At 48.1% G+C, this 20,138-nt stretch overlaps 1 protein-coding gene across 2 annotated transcripts in view; it reads right to left on the bottom strand.

Annotated features, from left to right (window-relative positions):
- Nucleotides 1-6,220: 6,220 nt before the first annotated feature.
- The window catches only part of LOC140721111 (NACHT, LRR and PYD domains-containing protein 3-like), a 28,017-nt gene continuing 14,099 nt past the window's right edge, over nt 6,221-20,138 (bottom strand). Inside the window, exons 6-11 of one of the 2 annotated variants that reach the window (XR_012097317.1) lie at nt 8,769-10,506; nt 7,674-7,760; nt 7,348-7,518; nt 7,022-7,192; nt 6,627-6,866; nt 6,221-6,534 (exon numbers count right to left, since the gene is read on the bottom strand). Coding sequence is in view for 1 of the 2 variants with exons in the window: in XM_073035975.1 (XP_072892076.1) it covers nt 6,447-6,534; nt 6,699-6,866; nt 7,022-7,192; nt 7,348-7,518; nt 7,674-7,760; nt 8,769-10,506 (2,423 nt within the window). In the remaining variant the exon portion in view is untranslated. The remainder of the gene's footprint in view (nt 6,535-6,626; nt 6,867-7,021; nt 7,193-7,347; nt 7,519-7,673; nt 7,761-8,768; nt 10,507-20,138) is intronic. The other variant, XM_073035975.1, reaches the window with a different exon arrangement.

Genomic DNA, 20,138 nt, shown 5'->3' with positions numbered 1-20,138 from the left:
CCCCACCTCGAAGGTACATTTGAAGTCCCCACCCCCAGGATCCATGGAGCTCAGTAGAGTGGACAGCTGACGGAATAGGGAACAGGCGCGTCTGCATCACCGCGCCCCTCAGGGCATACACGTTGATGAAATGCAGAGGTTCACCATTCAGGCGCACAGCCAGATGGAGCAGGCGGCCGGGCTCGACATCCTGAGCTTTTACCATTTCCGGCTGGAAGGTCGAGGCCAACAGGATCGCCACCCCGCTAGAGCTGGAGCTGAGGAGGCTCATGTATACCCCTCCCTGCCACTCCAGGAGCCAAGCGGACTCGACCCCCGGGGTGTTATGGGTTCCCTACAGGTCATCCACCACATATCTCCCATCGCTGAAGACTGCGAGATTGTTTTCTCTGCGGAGAGAACCATTGCTACCATTAAAATTTAGACCAGCTACAGTGAGCTTCATGTCGGGAGTACACTAGGCCTCAGCACCAGTACCCTTCCCAGTGAGAGCGGAGACGCCCTCAACCACACTATCCCGAAAAATAAAGCAAGAATGCTGTTTGCTTTCCAGCCCGAGCGGTGCCAGCGTCACCCTGTGACCCACCATCTCCCGAAGGAACGAGGCTGCTTTCCACCCTGATGTCCCTCACCAGGTCATCCAGGAAGGATTTCAGCTGCCGCCTGTCATTCCCCGACACAGCATTCCTCTTCCCCTTCCCCTTCTGTCTGAGGATGACCCGCAGGGACTTCACCAGCCTCGGCACGCTAGGCCAGCGAAGCGAGGCTAGTTTAGGCCGATGCTTTGCACCCTCAGAGGTGAGAATGAACTCTCCCATTTCCTCCACAGGTATCAATGGGGATTTCTCTGGAGGGGTGAGGATGTCCATTGTCTCACTCCGCCGCCTCACTACAAATAGATTCCGCCGTCTTCATCCCCGTGTGTTCGAATAGACGGCTGCACTTGTAACCCACACTGCACAGCGGGTACCTCACTCATACCTTCCCGCTCCACCGGCGTATCAGTCTTATCCACAGTTACGACAATGGAGGGATCATCCCCAGGGTCTCCTTGCTAGTCGTTATTTGATGGAGTCGGCATGCAGAGTATATCACCCTCCTCAGGAGGCAGGTATGAGGTGGATCTCAGGTCCTAGGGATCCACCGGCAGCCCGATTATGAGAGTGAGAGAGCTTGGTCTCCTCTCTGCTCTTACTGTTTAATACACTTGCCCCCAGGGAATCGCTTACTACTAAGTCCTGGGTGGAGGGCTTCAGGGCTGTCTCGATTGCGCAAAAGCTGCGGAGGCTCATGTAGACCGCTCTCTGTCACTCCAGGAGCCAAGCAGACTCGTCTCCCGGGGTGGTATGTTTTCCCTACAGGAAATTCACAACATATTTCCCATCCCTGAACACTGCCAGAGTGTTTTATCTTCGGAGAGAACCCCAGCTACCATTAAAATTTAGCCTAGCTACAGTGAGTGTCATGTAGGGAGTAGACTAGGCCTCAGCACCAGTACCCTTCCCACTGAGAGCGGTGTCACCCTCAGCCGCGCTATCCCGAAGAAAACCAAGAATATTCTTCGCTTTCCGGGACCGACTGCTACCATCACTACCCTGTGACCCACCATCTCCCGAAGGAGCGAGGCTGCTTTCCACTCTGATGTCCCTCACCAGGTCATCCAGGGAGGATTTCGGCTGTCGTCTGTCATTCCCCGACACAGCATTCCTCTTCACCTTCCCCTTCCGTCCGACGATGACTCGCAGGGACTTCACCAGCCTCGGCATGCTAGGACAGCGAAGCGAGGTTAGTTTAGGCCGATGCTTTGCACCCTCAGAGGTGAGAATGAATTCTCTGATCTCCTCCACATATATCAATGGGGATTTCTCAGGAGGGGTGAGGATTTCTATTATCTCGCTATCAAAAGAGTCTCCCTCCAACCCCTCACTGCAGATAGTTCCCCCATCTTCCTCCTCATGTGTTCTAATAGACGGCTGCACTTGTGACCCACACTGCGCAGCGGGCACCTCCCTCATACCTTCCCGCTCCACCGTCGCATCAGTCTTATCCACAGTTACGACGATGGAGGGAAAATCCCCAGGGACTCCCTGCAGGCCATTAGTTGATGGGGTCGGCATGCAGGTTATATCATCCTCCCCAGGAGAGAAGTATGAAGGGGACCCCAGCACCTCTGATCCAAGGGATTCACCGGCAGCCTGATGCTGACAGTGAGAGAGCTTGGTCTCCTCTCCGCTCATACTGTTTAATACACTTGCCTCCAGGGAGGCGCTTACTGCTAAGTCTTGGGTGGAGGGCTCCTGGTCTGTTTTAGTTGTGCAAACAGGCCCAGCACTAGCTTCCTGCACAATCACACCACCTACCACAGGACTGGTGACTATGTCTGGGGATTCAGGGTTAGACCCAACCTCTACCCGGATTCCCACCCTTTCCTGGGAATCCCCCGCATCTACATTCCCTACCCTCTTGGGGGAAGATACCCTTCACTTCAAGCGGGAGGCGCACACAGGTACAGGATTCACCAATGGGGCGGTACTCTCCGCTTCCAACTGCGCACTTCCCCGAGCCTCCCGCTCCACTTCAGGGCAAATAGGCGGGAGCTCTGCTGTCTCGGGGGCCGACTTTTTCATGTGTTTGGATTTCTTATTTGCTTTCTTTCTCAGCACAAGCTCCTCCCCGTCCCTCGCCTCAACCTCCCTGTACGTAGCCTCAGGATCACCCGCCTGAACCACGGAGCAGGAGCAGGGACTGAAACAGACGTAGGAATAGGAGCAGGAAGCAGGAGTCGGCTCAGGTGCAGGCACAGGAATAGGATCGGGGCAGAGGTAGCTGGGGCATTGGTGCCCGAAGTGGACACCCTAGGGTTTCGGGTGTTAGGACAGTCCCTCCGAAAGTGCCCCACCTCCCCGCACGCTTGGCACCGTGGGTGCTGAAAGTTCCAATACACCTGATAGTCTACCCCCCTCAATAACCCGTACAGTAAACCGGCCCTCAACGTCGTCCTCCATTTCCAGCTGCATGAACACCTGATGCCGGAAAGAGATTACGTTACGGAGGGTGTGTCTTTTAAATTTGTGTCTGATGTCAGTTATCTCTGACCTTACTTGTCCCAGGAAGCAGGACCTCGTTGGGGATGAAAGGCTCAACGTGTCCGAAGACAATTCGCTGCGTGGAAATGTCACCAGCTCCATCTTTAAAAAGATGTTTTCCACCGTGATCCCCCCAACTAAGATCCCGGTGTACTAACTCATCATTCTCTAGAATCAGGGGTGTCAAACTCATTTCAGGTCATGGGCCGGATTGAGCAAAATGCAGCTTCATGCGGGCCGGATCAGTCGGACGCGTGCGAACGCAGCTTTCGTTGCCTCCGTTTTTTCAGCCTGCTCTCATGTGTCTCAGTCTCTGCTATAACTACAAAGTGTTTCACTTTACAAATTCCGTTTCTTATGAAGAAGACTGCCGAATAAACACTAAAAACCCTGAAAACCTGGTACCTGAAAAAACTCAGCATTAGCCATATCATACGCCATAGGCGCTTCGATTACTGGGGCCAGCTTTAATAGTAATTAGATATTATCTCGCGGGCCAAAGATAATTCCACCGCGGGCCGGATTTGGCCTGCGGGCCTTGAGTTTGACATATATGCTCTAGATAAAACACTGCCTACCCGAACTCATTCTCTGTGGCCAAAATACCACCTTTCCCAAACAAGTCCTCCATAGTCACCACATATTTTTTGCAGAGTGGTTCTAAGATTCAAAATACACTGCACCCGCGTTCTCCTTTCACCGACCAAAACAGGGCGTTGTCCGAGGATGGAGATGCAGCCGCCTTTGTCTAACTCCCCGAAGGCCTGGAACTCCGTGGAGAACGGCCCGGCATGTATATGTCCAAATCTAGAGATAGACGGATGTGCCGGTTATAAGTCCTGGAACGAGTTGAGTAACTGGCCGGAAAAGTTTGTACTTGACAGTACCTTGTTGGCTTGGCGCCAGAAATTCCAACGCCAGGAAAGGCTCCGTCGGTCCTGCAAACCTTCCAGGCCGTGAGACGTCGAGACTTCTCAACAGATGCTCCGGCTCCTACACCGAACGAGAATCACGACGATAAAAGAGGAGGGACGTTGTCCCGATGTTAATGGGAGAACAATGGCGTTTGTCTCCGGTGTTTGGAGCAAACCGGTCTCCTGGCGAATTGCCAGCAGCTGCAGCTGGGAGCCAGGCATTTAGCAGCCGTCAACGAACCCAGTCCAAACTGGCAGAAAAACTCCAAACGAAGCTTCCACACTAAAACAGCCGCTCACACACATGTCCAAGAGACAATTCGAACCAACTCCAAAGTTTCTCACGAACTTAATACAGCAGATTTTCCTCGATTTCTCCCAGCTCATTCAGAACAGCTCCACGCTGTGTCTGACCCTGGGAGTGTGTGTTGGGATGATGTGGAGGGAGATTCACTCTGTGTCCGACCGCAGGAGTGTGTGATGGGACGGTGTGGAGGGAGATTCACTCTGTGTCTGACACAGGAATTGTGCGATGGGACAGTCTGGAGGGAGATTTTCTCAATGTCTGACCTGCGATTGTGTTATTATACAGTGTGGAGGGAATTCTCTTGGTGTCTGACCCCGGTAGTGGGTGATTTCATGGTGTGGACAGAGATTCTCTCAATGTCTGACCCTGTGAGTGTGTAATGGGACGAGGTGTAGGTAGGTTCACTCTGTGTCTGACACCGGTAGTGTGCGATGGGATGGTGCGGAGAGAACTTCACTGTCTCAGAACCCGGGAGTGTGTGATGGGACGGTGGAGAGGGAGATTTACTGTGTTTCTGACCCCCAGGTGTATGTAATGGGACGATATAAAAGGAGCTTCACTCAGTGTCTGACCCTGGAGGGTTCTGATGGGATGATGTGGAGTAAACCACACTCTCTGTCTGACACAGAGATTGTGTGATGGTACGATGCGGCGGGAGCTTCACTCTGCGTCTGACCCAGAGACTGTGTGATGCGACATTGCAGAGGGATCTTCACTCTCTATCTGATCCGTGGAGAGTGTGATGGGGCCCTGTAGAGGGGCATACACTCTGTGTCTGACCCTCTGCTGTTTCCGACCGTTGAGGACGCACGTCTGATAGTATACCGTATATGAGCTTCCAATCTCTTTTGTCGATTTTGTCTGCAAAGCCAGGAGAGTGCTCAGGGAGGTTGGGGTCAGGAGAGTGGGCGTATCTCGGGTGCGAGGAAGCGGTGATAGGGATGGGGAGTGAAGAGATCATGGGGACTAGACAATCTCAGCCTGGAACTGAGGCGCAGCTGTAACACTTCATTGTGTGTGTGTGTGTGTGTGTGTGTGTGTGTGTGTGTGTGTGTGTGTGTGTGTGTGTGTGTGTGTGTGTGTGTGTGTGTGTGTGTGTGTGTGTGTATGTCTGGTTCCCTGTGTCTGTGTCTGTGTGGTTCCCTGTGTGTGTGTGTGGTTCCTTGTGCTACAGTTCCAAGGTGAACACAGTAAGAGTCTCCTTTGTAATCAGTTTCAACTCGAGAACTCTTTTGGTATATCTCACACTGCAGAAACGTGTTTTCTCCCCGTGTCTGACCCCGGGAGTGTGTGATGGGACAGTGTTGAAGTAACTTCACTCTGTGTCTGTCACCGGGGTGTGTGATGGGACAGTGCTGAAGTAACTTCACTCTGTGTCTGTCCCCAGGAGTGTGTGATGGATGGTGTGGAAGCAGCTTCACTCTGAGTCTGACCCCGGGAGTGTGTGATGAGATGATGTTGAGGGATCTTCACCCTGTGTCTGACCCCGGGAGTGTGTGATGGGACAGTGTAGAGGGAGATTCACTTTGTGTCTGTCAGCGGGGTGTGTGATGGGACAGTGTAGAGGGAGCTTCACTCTGTGTCTGACCCCGGGAGTGTGTGATGGGACGATGTGGTTGGAGCTTCACCCTGTGTCTGACCCCGGGAGTGTGTGATGGGACGATGTGGTTGGAGCTTCACCCTGTGCTGAATGCCGGTATTCCATCCCGCATCCCATTCGTACTTGGGACCTCAGTGAAATCACGTCTGACATTACAGTAGATGTTAACTGTCTGTGGGCACCTACTCTCTGAGACGCTGCTGTACCAGTGTGAGGAGCTCTGAGCCATTATTGCAGTTCACCGAGTGTGGGGAGCAGCAGTAACCCCAGGTCACTGTTTCTCCTCTAGTGAGATTCAGGTCCGACACCAATGCAGGAAGTTACAGCGGTTTATTGATTTCATCATGACAAATGTAAATTAAGGAATGTGTGAACTGGACAGGACGCGGAATCATGTCACTGCGGCACCGCCTCTGAGATCACAGAGCGCTCGGCTGAAGCCAGGATCTGTTAGAACAGTTAGAAATTAAACGCGTATTGCAGGAAATCGGCCAACATGTCCTCATTCAGCGAGCAGGGATGTTCACACATTCAGATGTTCACAACTCCACTCTCAGTCCTGGTCTGGGTTCCTGCAGAGATCTCAGTTCCCTCTCTCCTGTTGGACTGAACCGATTCCAGTGCAGCCTGAAACAGATGGGAGAATAAAGATGAAATAAACAGATTACACAACAGTGTCAGTAACAGGGGACCGGGGTTAATGTTTCAACAACACTCACAGACAAATATCACCAGAAAACCCGCGGATCCGCTGATATTTCATCACATTGAACATTGACACAAACTCTCACCAGATCCGCTCCAGACTCGGGAGGGTCAGTATGAGGCGGCGGAGAGCGGGGACAGATCGGTCTGTGAGCGAGTTTAATCCCAGGTCCAGCTCCGTCAGTGATGAGTTTGTAATGAGAGCGAAGGCGAGATCCTCGGCGCCAGAATCCCTGAGACCGACATTGTACAGCCTGGAGATGAGAGAGAGTGAGGGTGAAGGGCACAGAGAGACAGGAGACGGTACAAATCCCCAGTGTTTATCAGTAACACAATTACTGATCACATTAGTGTTCAGTGTCAGACACCCAGTGACTGTAAACACAATCTCCCACAGTCTGGTACTTACCACAGTTTCTGTATTTTACACTCCGGGTTCCTCAGAGCCGCAGAAACCAGTTTCACTCCTGAATCTCCCAGTTTATTTTCACTCAGATCCAGCTCCGTCAGTGATGGGTTTGTTCTGAGAGCAGAGACGAGATCCTCGACACCAGAATCTGTGAGACCGACACCCCTCAGCCTGGAGATGAGAGAGAGTGAGGGTGAAGGGCACAGAGAGACAGGAGACGGTACAAATCCCCAGTGTTTATCAGTAACGCAAGTACTGATCACATTAGTGTTCAGTGTCAGACACCCAATGACTGTAAACTCAATCTCCCACAGTCTGGTACTAACCCCAGTTTCAGTATTTTACACTCCGGATTCCTCAGAGCTACAGACACCAGTTTCACTCCTGAATCTCCCAGTTTATTACGATCCATGTTCAGATCCATCAGTGATCGGTTTGTTCCGAGAGCGGTGGCAAGATTCTCGGCACCAGAAACTGTGAGATCGACATTGTCCAACCTGGAGATGAGAGAGAGTGAGGGTGAAGGACACAAAGAGACAGGAGACGGTACAAATTCCCAGAGTTTATCAGTATCTCAATTACTGATCACATTAATGTTCAGTGTCAGACACCCAGTGACTGTAAACACATTCTCCCACAGTCTGGTACTTACCCCAGTCTCTGTATTTTACACTCCGGGTTCCTCAGAGCCGCAGAAACCAGTTTCACTCCTGAATCTCGCAATTCATTCCCCGCAAGTCTAAACACAAACAGACAGATTGCTGAACAAATTGATGAATTGATGAGGGTCTGAGGGAATTACTCTCAATTAGTTATTTCAGGAACCACTATACCCTTCAGTAAATCACTGATCGGTGTTCCCATCACTGTCAATGTCCCTCTCTGCCCAGCTCCAGGGTATTCACCGAATATCAGTAATTTAATCTGTTGGTGTGACCCTGTAAAATACACATATTCTGTCTCATTTCTGACAGTTAGAGAAGTGTTATTGGCCTGAGAGCATCAGAAGGGGCAGGGATGAATGATGGAAGAAAGTCCCACAGTGAGCAAAATTTATGATTGGGAGACTGTCGATGGGAATGGTGGAAGGGTCTGCACCTGAGGAAAACTCGATGGGAAGAGAGATCCCACAGGAGGAAGGAGGATGGGAAAAGTTAATCCTACAAGACGAGAGGATGCAGAAAAAGACTGCACGGAAGAGGTGGACCTGAACTGAGACCCACAGTCGGGAGAGGAGATGCGCCCATGGGGTCTGGGTATCTCGTAGTGAGCACAGTCACACAGGTGGACTGATGGTGATAGTCACACACGGGGAAGGGCAGGGGAGGACAATCTCACAATGGTATTTCTTTCCTTCTCACTGGGACAGTCTGCTGACGTTCTCTTGTCCCTCACCGGGAAGGGGGTGTGAAGCTGTGACCCACCTGCCACAGTCAGTGTCGGTCTGGATGTCAGTAACAGTGAGAAGGAACATTGTCAATGGACGTGTCACAGGCTGAGAAAAACACGACCATTCCTGTGATTTATTATCATTAAACCAAAGGCCGGTGTTCTCTGAACTGACAAAGTCTCCAACAGCCCTTCACAAGGAATCACAGAAACCTCCTGTATTTGGGGAATTAGTGGCCAGGGCATTTGACACAATTCTTCAGAACCCCATTTACTATAGTTTTAACCAAATCCCTTGACATTGAAACAACACAATGGAACAGTTTCACAGATCAGAGTGAGAGATAAGTCAAGTTACCTCAAATCCTGGCACTTGTGCAGCCCGGGTCCGAGCCGCTGGATTCCTTCACTCTGAATGAGGCAGTACTCCAGGTCGAGGTGTTTTATTGTATCACGAAGTCCGATGACATGAGACAGCACTGCGCAGTCAATCGGGGTCAGTGTCATTCCACGGAATGAAAGTGATTCCATTGATTCCAGTGCGGCCTGAGCCAATCCAAGATTCTGAGACTCAAACAGGTAGTGCAATGTGTTCAGGAGGCTCCTTTTACCAGCTTCACTCTCTGTGATGGAACTCTGGTGTTTAACCTTCTCCTTCACCCAGTCAATCACCCAGCAGGTTATTTGAAGAGGGAATGGACCCAGAAACTCTTCCAGGCCCCGAGCTGTCATTGGGGAGGAGAGACCAGCAACAAAACGAAGAAATACCTCAAATCGTCCATCTGTCGTGTTGTGGGCCTCATTGAGGAATATCAGGAGATCCTCGGGATGTGGATTCAGGAATTGTGCGACTGCAGCTACAAACTCTTGGATGGTGAGGTGTGGGAATGTGTACACCACACACCGGGCAGAATCCTCTCTCTCCAAAAGCTCCATCAGGAACCCGGACAGGAACTGGGAAGGCTGCAGATTGTAGTTGATCAAATCTCCATCTGTAAACACAATCTTCTTCTCGGACACCCCTCTGAAGGCCATCTGACCAACCCTGAGTAACACATCACGGGGGTTCTCAATCTCACGGCCGTGGTTTTTCAGGATGTTGTAAATATAGTAGGAGTACAGTTGGGTGATGGTCTTGGGAACTCGCTGCGGGTCCCTGACTCTTTGTGTGAAGAAGGGGCCCAGTGCCAGAGCGAGGATCCAGCAGTAGGAGGGGTTGTAGCTCATGGTGTACAGGATCTCGTTCTCCTTCACATATTTGAAAACAGCTGCCGCCACCGTCTGATCTTCAAAATGCCTGATGAAATATTCCTTCCTTTCCTCACCACCCAATCCCAGGATTTCAACCCAGATACTGATCTCTGCCTTTTCCAATACATGTAATGCAGTGGGGCGGGTAGTCACCAGCACTGAACACCCTGGGAGCAGCTTGCCCTGGATTAAACTGTACACAATGTCAGACACTTCACACCACCACTCGGGATCTGGGCACTGGTGCTTTGGTTCGGTGTCTCTCCGACTGTCCGCAAAATCGATTCTGTGTTTGAATTCATCCAAACCATCGAATATAAACAGCAACCCCTCTGGGTTCTTCCAGACCTCTCTCAGGATATTCCCAAAGTAAGGATACTGATCCAGAATCAGTTCCTTCAGGTTTATTCTGCAGTTAATGGAGTTTAAATCCCGGAATTTGAAACTGAAGACAAACTGGAACTGTTGGTATATTTTCCCCGTGGCCCAGTCATAAACAATCTTTTGTACCATTGTTGTTTTCCCGATCCCCGGGACTCCAGCCACTGCTGCCGAACTCCCAGATTTGGATTTACTCCGGGAAAAGCTGCTCTGGAGTAACTGATCAGTCCGGATTTTTTCCAACTCTCCGCGGAGATGTTTCTGTCTACACTCCTCGTGGTCTCTGCCTCTTGCCAGCAGCTCATGTTCCACCAGTGTCCGATCTCGAACAGTAGAAATAACCGTGAGCTCAGCGTATCGATCAACTAGCTGGAAAACCTTCACCTTCTCCCTCATCAGGATCGTGTTCACTCTCAGTGTTTCAGTTTGTGCCCGCAGAGTCTCCTTGTGTTTCTGTTGAACATCTTCCATGGGAAGAGAGAACATATTCAAAATGTTAAATGGCTAATCTGACAAAGAACTTTATAACTGCATTTCAACATTCAGTGTTTGAGATTACGTGAATAAATTCAATGCTTCCATGGATATTAGGACAGAAAGTAAAGTTCTGTTCACAGACACCGGAATTGACAGCAACGTATGTCCCTGAAAATGTCCAATCCTCATGTTCTGGTTCTAGTTATTTGTGAAGGTGAACATTCCCCTGATTGCACTTTTTGAGGTAGCTTAAACAAGCATCACTCCCCACTAACATCTTAACTACATTCTACAGAGGAGTGGTTGAGAGTGTGCTGACCTTTTGCATCACAACCTGGTACTCCAGCTGCAGTGCTGCCGACAGAAAAACCTTGCAGATGGTTGTTAGGGGAGCAGAGAAGGTTATTGGGGTCTCCCTACCTTCTGTCCAAGCCGTCTTTCAGAGTCGATGCCTCCAGAAGACACGGTACATCATTAAAGTCCCCTCGCACCCTCTCCATGAACTGTTTGTTCTTCTGCCATCAGGCAAACGTTACAGGAGCATCAAAACTAAAACCACAAAATAACTAAACAGCTTCCTCCCACAGACTGTCAGACTGCTAAATAGCTGCTCGATCTGACTCTACTTTGGACACTTTTAACTGCACTGGACACTTGTAACTTGATTTTAACTGACATGTGGCTGTTGTGTTTTTCTTTTTATTGTTGTGTTTACTATTTATTGTTGCATTTGTTATGTTATGATTGCATTTCTCCTGGGGAAACGCTGTCTCATTCTGCCCTGCAGAGCTGATGTACAGTTAGAATGACAATAAAGTTTTCGAATCTTGAATATTCTATTGCAATCCTGACTGCACTCCCATTACAACAAAATTTCACTATATTTAAAGCATTGTTTACCTCATTGACAGAGGATGTTAATGTTGATCTGGTGTGGAACTATGGAGAGCAGGACACTGTGCATTTTGGCAAAGCTGAACACTGGGGAGTCACAGGTGTCCACTGCTCTTGCATCAAAACAGGAGCAGAATACGCGGGAAATACTCAAGTCGGGCAGCGTCTGGGGGAGAATCACAGTGAAGTTGCGGATCGATAACCCATCGGAATGACAGGAATGAAAATGGGTAGTTTTCAATCACAGTGATGGAGGATTGGTGGAAAGATGGAATATGTGATAATGGAAGAAACCGCAAGCGTCTGTCTCAGTGATGTACATCGTGTCTGTGGGCGAGGGTGGTGAAGTCTTGGAAACTGCTACTCATCAGCGTTGCAGTGGGGATGTGGGGCGCTGTCTTATGAGGCCTCCGTCTGTCAGAGTCGACCGTGGATGTCCTACCCCTGCAAGCCGGGACACTCCGATATGGAGAGGAAGCTTTTGCCGATGTAGCAAGCTCTATCTCTCCATGCATTTGATGAACACAAGGGATCGGCAGAGACTGACACAGCTTGGCAGGATATGCCAGTCTGCGTTGAACACCATTTAACACTGACTTAGGGGCTCCAGGTCAAGAATTTTCCCAGTGGGTTTACTCCCAATCTCTTTCCCATGAGGGGTGGAGTTGCAAGGCAGCGGAGCTTTGAGATCAGAGTTTCCCTGTTCCTGGGTGGGCTGCCAATCACGGCTGATGAGCCCCATCTGCCCAAAGCGACTGGCTGTAAGGCATCAGTAACCCACCTGTGCCCCTTCTCCTGTCAGAAGAAACGCTTTACCAGGCTTAGTGGCTGAACCGCATGTGAAGGCCAGGAGCTGGACAGAGGCTACTTGCCACTGGGAGCATTTAATAGGACGTGGCAGCTCATCCGCACTGCCAACCCCCCGGGTATAACAATCTTAAGCAACCAAAGGGCACTGTATTATTGGCAATCAATCGGTAAATTTGTTTATTATTGTCACATGCACCACTGTAAAATGGAAAACTTTTCTGCATGCGATCCGAACAGATCATCACATCACATCGGTGCAATGAGGTCGTAGAAGGAAAAACGGAACAGGATAGTTCAGGGAAACAGTGATTCAGTTGCCAAGAAAATGCAGTGCAGGCAGACAATAAGGTAGAAGGTCAAAGGATCATTGGGAGGTCAGCGTTGAGCTTTTTTGGGACTCTGTTCCTAAACTGTAGAATTCAACACCTAAAACTACAGTACTGTGCAGAAGTCTGAGGTGTATATTAGGACTGACAACATTTTGTCTTTTATTTTATCCCGTTGTGATGCGGTTTGAACGGCATCGTCTGGATGAAACGTGCTTTATAAATAAGTTGTTGTTATTATTATTATTATTATTATTATTATTATTATTATTATTATTATTATTATTATTATTATTATTATTATTATTATTATCTTAGCCTAAACTGGTAACACTTGAGGTACAGGCATAGCCAAGCACACTCATGTCTCAATTGATAGGAAAATTCAGAATATTTTCGTGGTGTATAGTATTGAGGGTTTTCGAAGATTTACACAAGTATTGCCGTGAGGGCCTAATTTATTAATACTATTCTGTAAAGCCTTCAGGATGATACTAGTTAATGATATTACGATTGGGATAACGAATACCCTGTTCGTGTTCCATAGTCATTCATTTTGTCCTTTTAATTCAACATATTTCTGGCATTTTTTTACTAATTCATTTCTGTAAGTTATGTGTGTTTGGAATGGCTATATACATTTAAAAGTTGCTTTTGCTTGTTTATTCTGTAAAATTACATCCGAACGCATATCATGGATTATGCTATCTGAAATAATGATCGGACGCAGTATGATATGAAGGACTCCGATAGAACTCTAAAAGTGGAGCAGGCTTGTACTTACTGCAAGTTGTGGTGTTTCTCATCAGTTGTAGTTTAAGCAATGTTTTTGTGAATGTTGTCCACCACTTGATTGTGCTTGTGCAAGTAATGAGATTCAGTTAAACTACTGCAGGATCTTGTAAAGTCGGATTGTTTCTAGTTTCTCTTGTAATTTTCAGAATATATCGTCTTGAACCTATTGGTCGTTTATTCTGTATTTTTGATAACTACATGTGTTAACAACCTTGTCCTGTATTGCGACAATGATCCCTTCTGTTTCTGGGAAGAGTTCTCCAACTCTGAGCCAGGGGCTCGACGCTTCCTTGTCGACATCTAGTCGGCTCAGATCGTGTGGCTGTCTTCCGTGGGGAGTCAGACTCTTCCATTGGTTAGCGTTTTATGATAGTTTCTTCATTTTTTATGGGTTAAGCTTTCATTTTCGTTCAGTGATGTGTACCCCTTATTGGATTTGCATATGCTTGTACGGAGTGCTGAATCCTGCTTGCGTTATAAAAATATGTCAATAGAGCTAATTGTGGATTTCAGAAAAGGCGAGATGAGGGAACACAACACACCAGTCCTCATAAAGGTATCTGATGTGGAAAGAGTGAACAATTCCAAATTCCTGGCTGTCAGTATCTCCCAATATCTAACCTGGACCCAATATATCGATGCAGCTACAAAGAAGGCACAACAGTGACTATATTTCATCAGGAGTTTCCAACATCACTCGAATATTTCTACAGGTGTAACTTGGAGAACATTGTAACTGGCTGCATCACCGTCTGGTTCATGGGGACTACTGTACAGGTTCGGAGTAAGGCGCACACTCAACGATTCAGGAACAACTTCTCCTCTGACTTCCAGTTTCTGAATGGACATTGGACCCATCGATACTGTTTCACTAATCTCTTTTTAAATTTCTATTTCTGCACTACTTACTTAGTTTAATATTTCACATAATCACACAGACATGCATAGCTCTATATGTTCAACTTCCAGGCCCTGAAGCCGCTTTGCTGCTCAGCCAGATCCGCTGTCTGACAGGCCACGTACCTCGCATGGAGAACTCCAGGTTACCGAAAGCAGTACTCTACGGAGAACTCATTCAGGGCAAGAGAGATCGTGGTGCCCCGCGCAGGAGGTACAAGGACCAAATTAAACAGAGGCTCTCTCAGGCAAATATGGAGGTCAATGAGTGGCAGCCGCTGATCCACGGAAAAGCCAGGAATTCTGAGGAACCTAGAAGAGCGACTGCTGAAAAGAAGAGGGGATGCAAGAAGGATCCAACTACCCAAGCGCCTGCATCCCAGCTGTCCCTCTGTCCCAACTGCTCCCGGGTCTGCAGATCCAGAATTGGCCCCTACAGTCACCAACAATCGTGTCATCATCCAGTGCCACCACCCTCCACCCCCCCCCCCCAACACACACACACACACACACACACGCAAACCTATTTGGGAAGAGAACAGGATTTAGGGTATGTTCCATGATCATTACTGCTTGGTGGAACCCCGGAATGTCCATTCCCTCTAATCCTTTTGTTCCCCGGATCTGGAGTACCTGGTGCTGCTGTGTAAACCTTTCTGGCTGCCAAGGGAGTTCCCGGCTGTTATTATCACAACTGTGTAATACCAACATCCCCCAGCTGTGTGTTATTGTCACAGAGGGGGGATGATTCCCTTCAGAAGTCGGTCAGGACTTCCCAAACGACAAAATTTTTATCAACAGTTCCGTGCGAACAGCACTTGCCGTGTGACCGACTGCTTACAATGCCGGTGATCAGCAGGAGCTCAAGAAATTCAGCTCTGATCTATGCAAAGTTATCCAGGCAGCGAAACGACAATACAGAGATCGTATTCAGGCACAACTCTCCACCAACAACACACACAGCTTATGGCAAGGTCTGTACATCAATGCAGACTTCAAAGCTAAGTGCAGTGGTGCTGCCAGCATCGCTGCCTCTCTCCCAGATGAGTCAAATCTTTTTTACGCTCGGTTCGATATCGCCAACACTGAGACCCCGAGGAGAGCCGACAAAGCGACCTGCACATTGGTCATCTCTGAGGCTGAAGTTCGCAGGTGTTTCCAACGAGTGGACAGTCGCAAGGTTGAAGGACCGGACGGCATCCCAGGGCGGGTACGCAGGATGCGCGCGGCACAACTGGAAGGTGTATTTACGGATATTTTTAATCTCATCCTCTCCCACTGTAGAGTTCCCTCCTGCTTCAAAATCATCCATCATTGTTCCTGTACCTAAAACGACGAAGGCAACATGCCTGAACGTTTGGAGTCCTGTCGCACTCACCTCAGTAATAAGCTAATGCTTTGAGAGGCTGGTCCTGGACTACATCTGCCGAATGCTGTCACCCACACTGGACCCCCTACAATTCACCTACCGACACAACCGATCAACAGATGACACAATAGCCACTGCTCTGCACACCTCTTTAAACATCTGGAGAAGAGGGATGCTTATGTGAGAATGATGTTATTAGACTACAGTTCAGCATTCAATACCATCATTCCCTCCAGGCTTGACAAGAAGCTCAGAGACCTCGGCCATGACCCTGCCTTGTGCAGCTGGATCCTGGACTTCCTGTCAGATCGCCGGCAGGTGGTAAGAGTATGCTCCCTCATCTCTGCCCCTCTGCTCCTCAACACAGGAGCCCCTCAGGGATGTGTCCTAAGCTCCCTCCTTTACTCTCTGTATGCGCATGACTGTGTCGCCACCCACAGCTCCAATCTGCTAATTAAATTTGCTGAGGATACTATATTTATTGGCTAAATCTCAAGTAATAACGAGGCAGCCTACACAGAAGAAGTCATCAGCCTGACACAGTGGTGTCAAGAAAACAAATTCTCCCTCAATGTCGCAAAAACAAAGGAGCTGGATGCAATGTCGCAAAGACAAGAGGAATGGAGATAGGCTAACCCCCACTGATATCAATGGATCTGGGGTTGAGACAGTGAACAGCTTTAAGTTCCTTGGCATTCACATCACTGAGGACCTCACGTGGTCTGTACACATCAATTGTGTGGTGAAAAAAGGCACAACGGCACCTCTTTCACCTCAGATAGAACCAAAGAACCGTAGAACATTACAGCACAGAAACAGGCCCTTTGGCCCTTCCTGGCTGTGCCAAACCATTTTTCTGCCTAGTCGCACTGACCAGCACCTGGCCCATATCCCTCCATACACCTCTCATCCATATACCTGTCCAGGTTTTTCTTAAACGTCAAAAGTGAGCCCGCATTCACCACTTCAGCTGGCAGCTCATTCCACACTCCCACCACTCTCTGCGTGAAGAGGCACCTTCCCCAATGTTCCCTTTAAACTTTCCCCCTTCACCCTTAACCCATAACCCATTTTTTTTCTCCCCTAGCCTCAGTGGAAAAAGCCTGCTTGTATTCCCTCTATCTATTCCCATCATAATTTTATACACCTCTATCAAATCACTTCTCATTCTCCTACATGCCAGGGAATAAAGTCCTAACCTATCCAAACATTCTCTGTAACTCAATTTCTCAAGTCCCGGCAACATCTTTGTAAACCTTCTCTGCACTCTTTCAACCTTATTCATATCCTTCCTGTAATTAAGTGACCATAACTGCATACAATACTCCAAATTCGGTCTCGCCAATGTGTTATACAACCTCAACATTACATTTCAACTCTTATACTCAGTACTTTGATTTATAAAGGCCAATGTACCAAAAGCTCTCTTTATGACCCTATCTACTTGTGACGCCACTTTTAGGGAATTATGTATCCATACTCCCAGATCCCTCTGTTCTACTGCCCTCCTCTGTGTTCTGTCATTTACCTTGTATGTTCTAATTTGGTTTGACCATCCGAAGTGCAATACCTCACACTTGTCCGCATTAAACTCCATCTGCCATTTTTCAGCCCATTCCTCCAACTGGTCCAAATTCCTCTGCAAGCTTTGAAAACCTTCCTCACAGTCCACTACACCTCCAATCTTTGTATCATCAGCAAATTTGCTGATCCAATTTGCCACATTCTCATCCAGATCATTGATATAGATGACAAATAACAATGGACCCAGCACTGATCCCTGTGGCACACCACTAGTCACAGGCTTCCACTCAGAGTAGCAATCCTCCACTACCGCTCTCTGGCTTCTCCCATTGAGCCAATGTCTAATCCGATTTACTACCTCTCCATGTATACCTAGCGAATGAATCTTACTAACTAACCTCCCATGCGGAACCTTGCCAAAAAGCCTTACTGAAGTCCATGTATACAACATCCACTGCCTTCCCTTCATCCACTTTCCTGGAAACTTCCTCGAAAAGCTCTAATAGATTGGTTAAACATGACCTACCACGCATAAACCCATACTGACTTTTTCTAATAAGTCCCTGTCTATCGAAGTACCTGGAGACCTTATCACTTAGTATTCCTTCCAATAATTTACCTACTACCGATGTCAAAATTACCGGCCTATAATTTCATGGCTTACTTTTTGAGCCTTTTTTAAACAACGGAACTACATGAGCTATCCTCGAATCCTCTGGCACCCGGTCCGTGGATATCGACATAATATTTATGCCAGGGCCACTGCAATTTCAACATTAGTCTCCTTCAAGGTCCGAGGGAATACCCTGTCAGGTCCTGGGGATTTATCTACTCTGATTTGCCTCAAGACAGCAAGTACCTCCTCCTCTTTAATCTGTATAAGTTCCATGACCTCCCTACTTGTTTGCCTTGTTTCCATAGACTCCATTCCAGTTTCCTTAGTAAATACAGATGCAAAATACCCATTTAAGATCTCTCCCATTTCTTTTGGTTCCATACATAACCGACCACTCTGATCTTCAAGAGGACCAATTTTATCCTTTACTATCCTTTTGCTCTTAACATACCTGTAGACGTTCTTAAAATTATCGTTCACCCTGACTGCCAAAGCAACCTCATGTCTTCTTTTAGCCCTCCTGATTTCTTTCTTAAGTATTTTCTTACTCTTTGTATACTCCTCAAGCATCTTATTTCCTCCCTGTTGCCTATACATGTTATACATCTCTCTCTTCTTCTTTATCAGAGTTCCAATATCCCTCGATAACCAAGGCTTCTTATTCCTATTAATTTTGGGTTCAACCATGACAGGAACATACAAACTCTACACTCTCAAAATTTCTCCTTTGAAGGCCTCCCACTTACCAATCACATCCTTGCCAGAGAACAACCTGTCCCAATCTACGACTTTTAAATCCCTTCTCATGTCTTCAAATTTGGCCTTTTTCCAGTTTTAGAACGTCAACCCGAGGACCAGAGCTATCTTTATCCATGATCAAGTTGAAACTAATGACGTTCTTATCACTGGAAGGAAAGTGTTCGCCTACACACACTTTTGTCACCTGCCCTAACTCATTTCCTAATCGGAGATCTAATATTGCATCCTCCCTAGTTGGTACATCTATATATTGATTTAGAAAACTTTCCTGAACACATGTTGCAAACTCTAACCCATCTAGACCTTTAACAGGATGGGAGTCCCAATCAATGTGTGGAAAATTAAAATCCTCTACAATCACAAATCTCTGTCTCCTGCAGTTGTCTGTTATCTCTCTGCAGATTTGCTCCTCCAATTCTCGCTGACTATTGGGTAATCCATAATACAACCCTATTAATGTGGTCATACCTTCCTGTTACTCAGCTCCACCCATATGGCCTCAGTAGACAAGCCATCTAATCTGTCCTGCCGAAGCACTGCTGTAATATTTTTCCTTACTAGCAAGGCCACCACCCACCCTTTATCTGTCTCTATCACGTCTGAAACATTGGAACCCTGGAACATTGAGCTGCCAGTCCTGCCCCTCCTGTAGCCAAGTTTCTGTAATGGCTATGATGTCATAATTCTATGTGTCAATCCAGGCCCTCAGCTCGTCTGCCTTTCCCACAATACTCCACGCTTTGAAATATACACACCTCAGAAGATTATTACCACCACACACAACCTTGCTATTTGTGGCTTTGCATGAACTACTAACATTATTTATTTTTACCACCGTTCCACTATCTACTCTGGCACTCTGGCTCCCATCCCTCTGTCAATCTAGTTTAAACCCTCCCCAATAACACTAACAAACCTCCCTGCAAGTATATTGGTCCCCTTGTAGTTCAGGTGTAACCCGTCTCTCTTGAACAGGTCCCACCTGCCCCAGAAGAGGTCCTCATGATCTAGAAATCTGAAACCCTGCCCGCTACACCAGTTTCTCAGCCACGTGTTCATCTGCCAGAGCATCGCACTCTTACCCTCACTGGCACGTGGCACAGGCAGCAATCCGGAGATTACTACCCTCTGTGTCCTGTTTTTCAAGCTCTCTGTACTCACTCTTCAGGACACCCTGACTCTTTCTGCCTATGGCATTGGTACCGATGTGTACCACGAAATTTGGCTGATCACCCTCCCACCTCAGAATGCTGTGCAGGCGATCAGAGACATCCCTGACCCTGGCACCCGGGAGGCAACAAACCATCCGGGAGTCTCTGTCACGACCATAGAATTTCCTGTCTGTACCCCTGACTACGGAGTCCCCTATCACTACCGCTCTCCTCTTCTTCCTCCCCCCGTTCTGCACTACAGCACCAGATTCAGTGCCAGAGATCCGGCTGCCGCAGTTTGTCCCAGGTAAGCCATCCTCCCCCCCCCCCCCCCCCCCACAACAGTATCCAAATTGGTATACCTATTTTGGAGGGGAATGGCAACAGAAGAACCCTGCATTAACTGCCCTTTCCCCTTCCCTCGCCTGACGGTAACCCAATTTCCTGTGCCCTGTTCCTTACGTGTAACTACCTCGTG

The sequence above is a fragment of the Hemitrygon akajei genome, unplaced genomic scaffold, assembly GCF_048418815.1.
Source record: "Hemitrygon akajei unplaced genomic scaffold, sHemAka1.3 Scf000050, whole genome shotgun sequence".
Lineage (NCBI taxonomy): Eukaryota > Metazoa > Chordata > Chondrichthyes > Myliobatiformes > Dasyatidae > Hemitrygon > Hemitrygon akajei.
The sequence above is the reverse complement of the archived record's forward strand: the minus strand, read 5'-3'. Positions and strand labels throughout refer to the sequence as shown.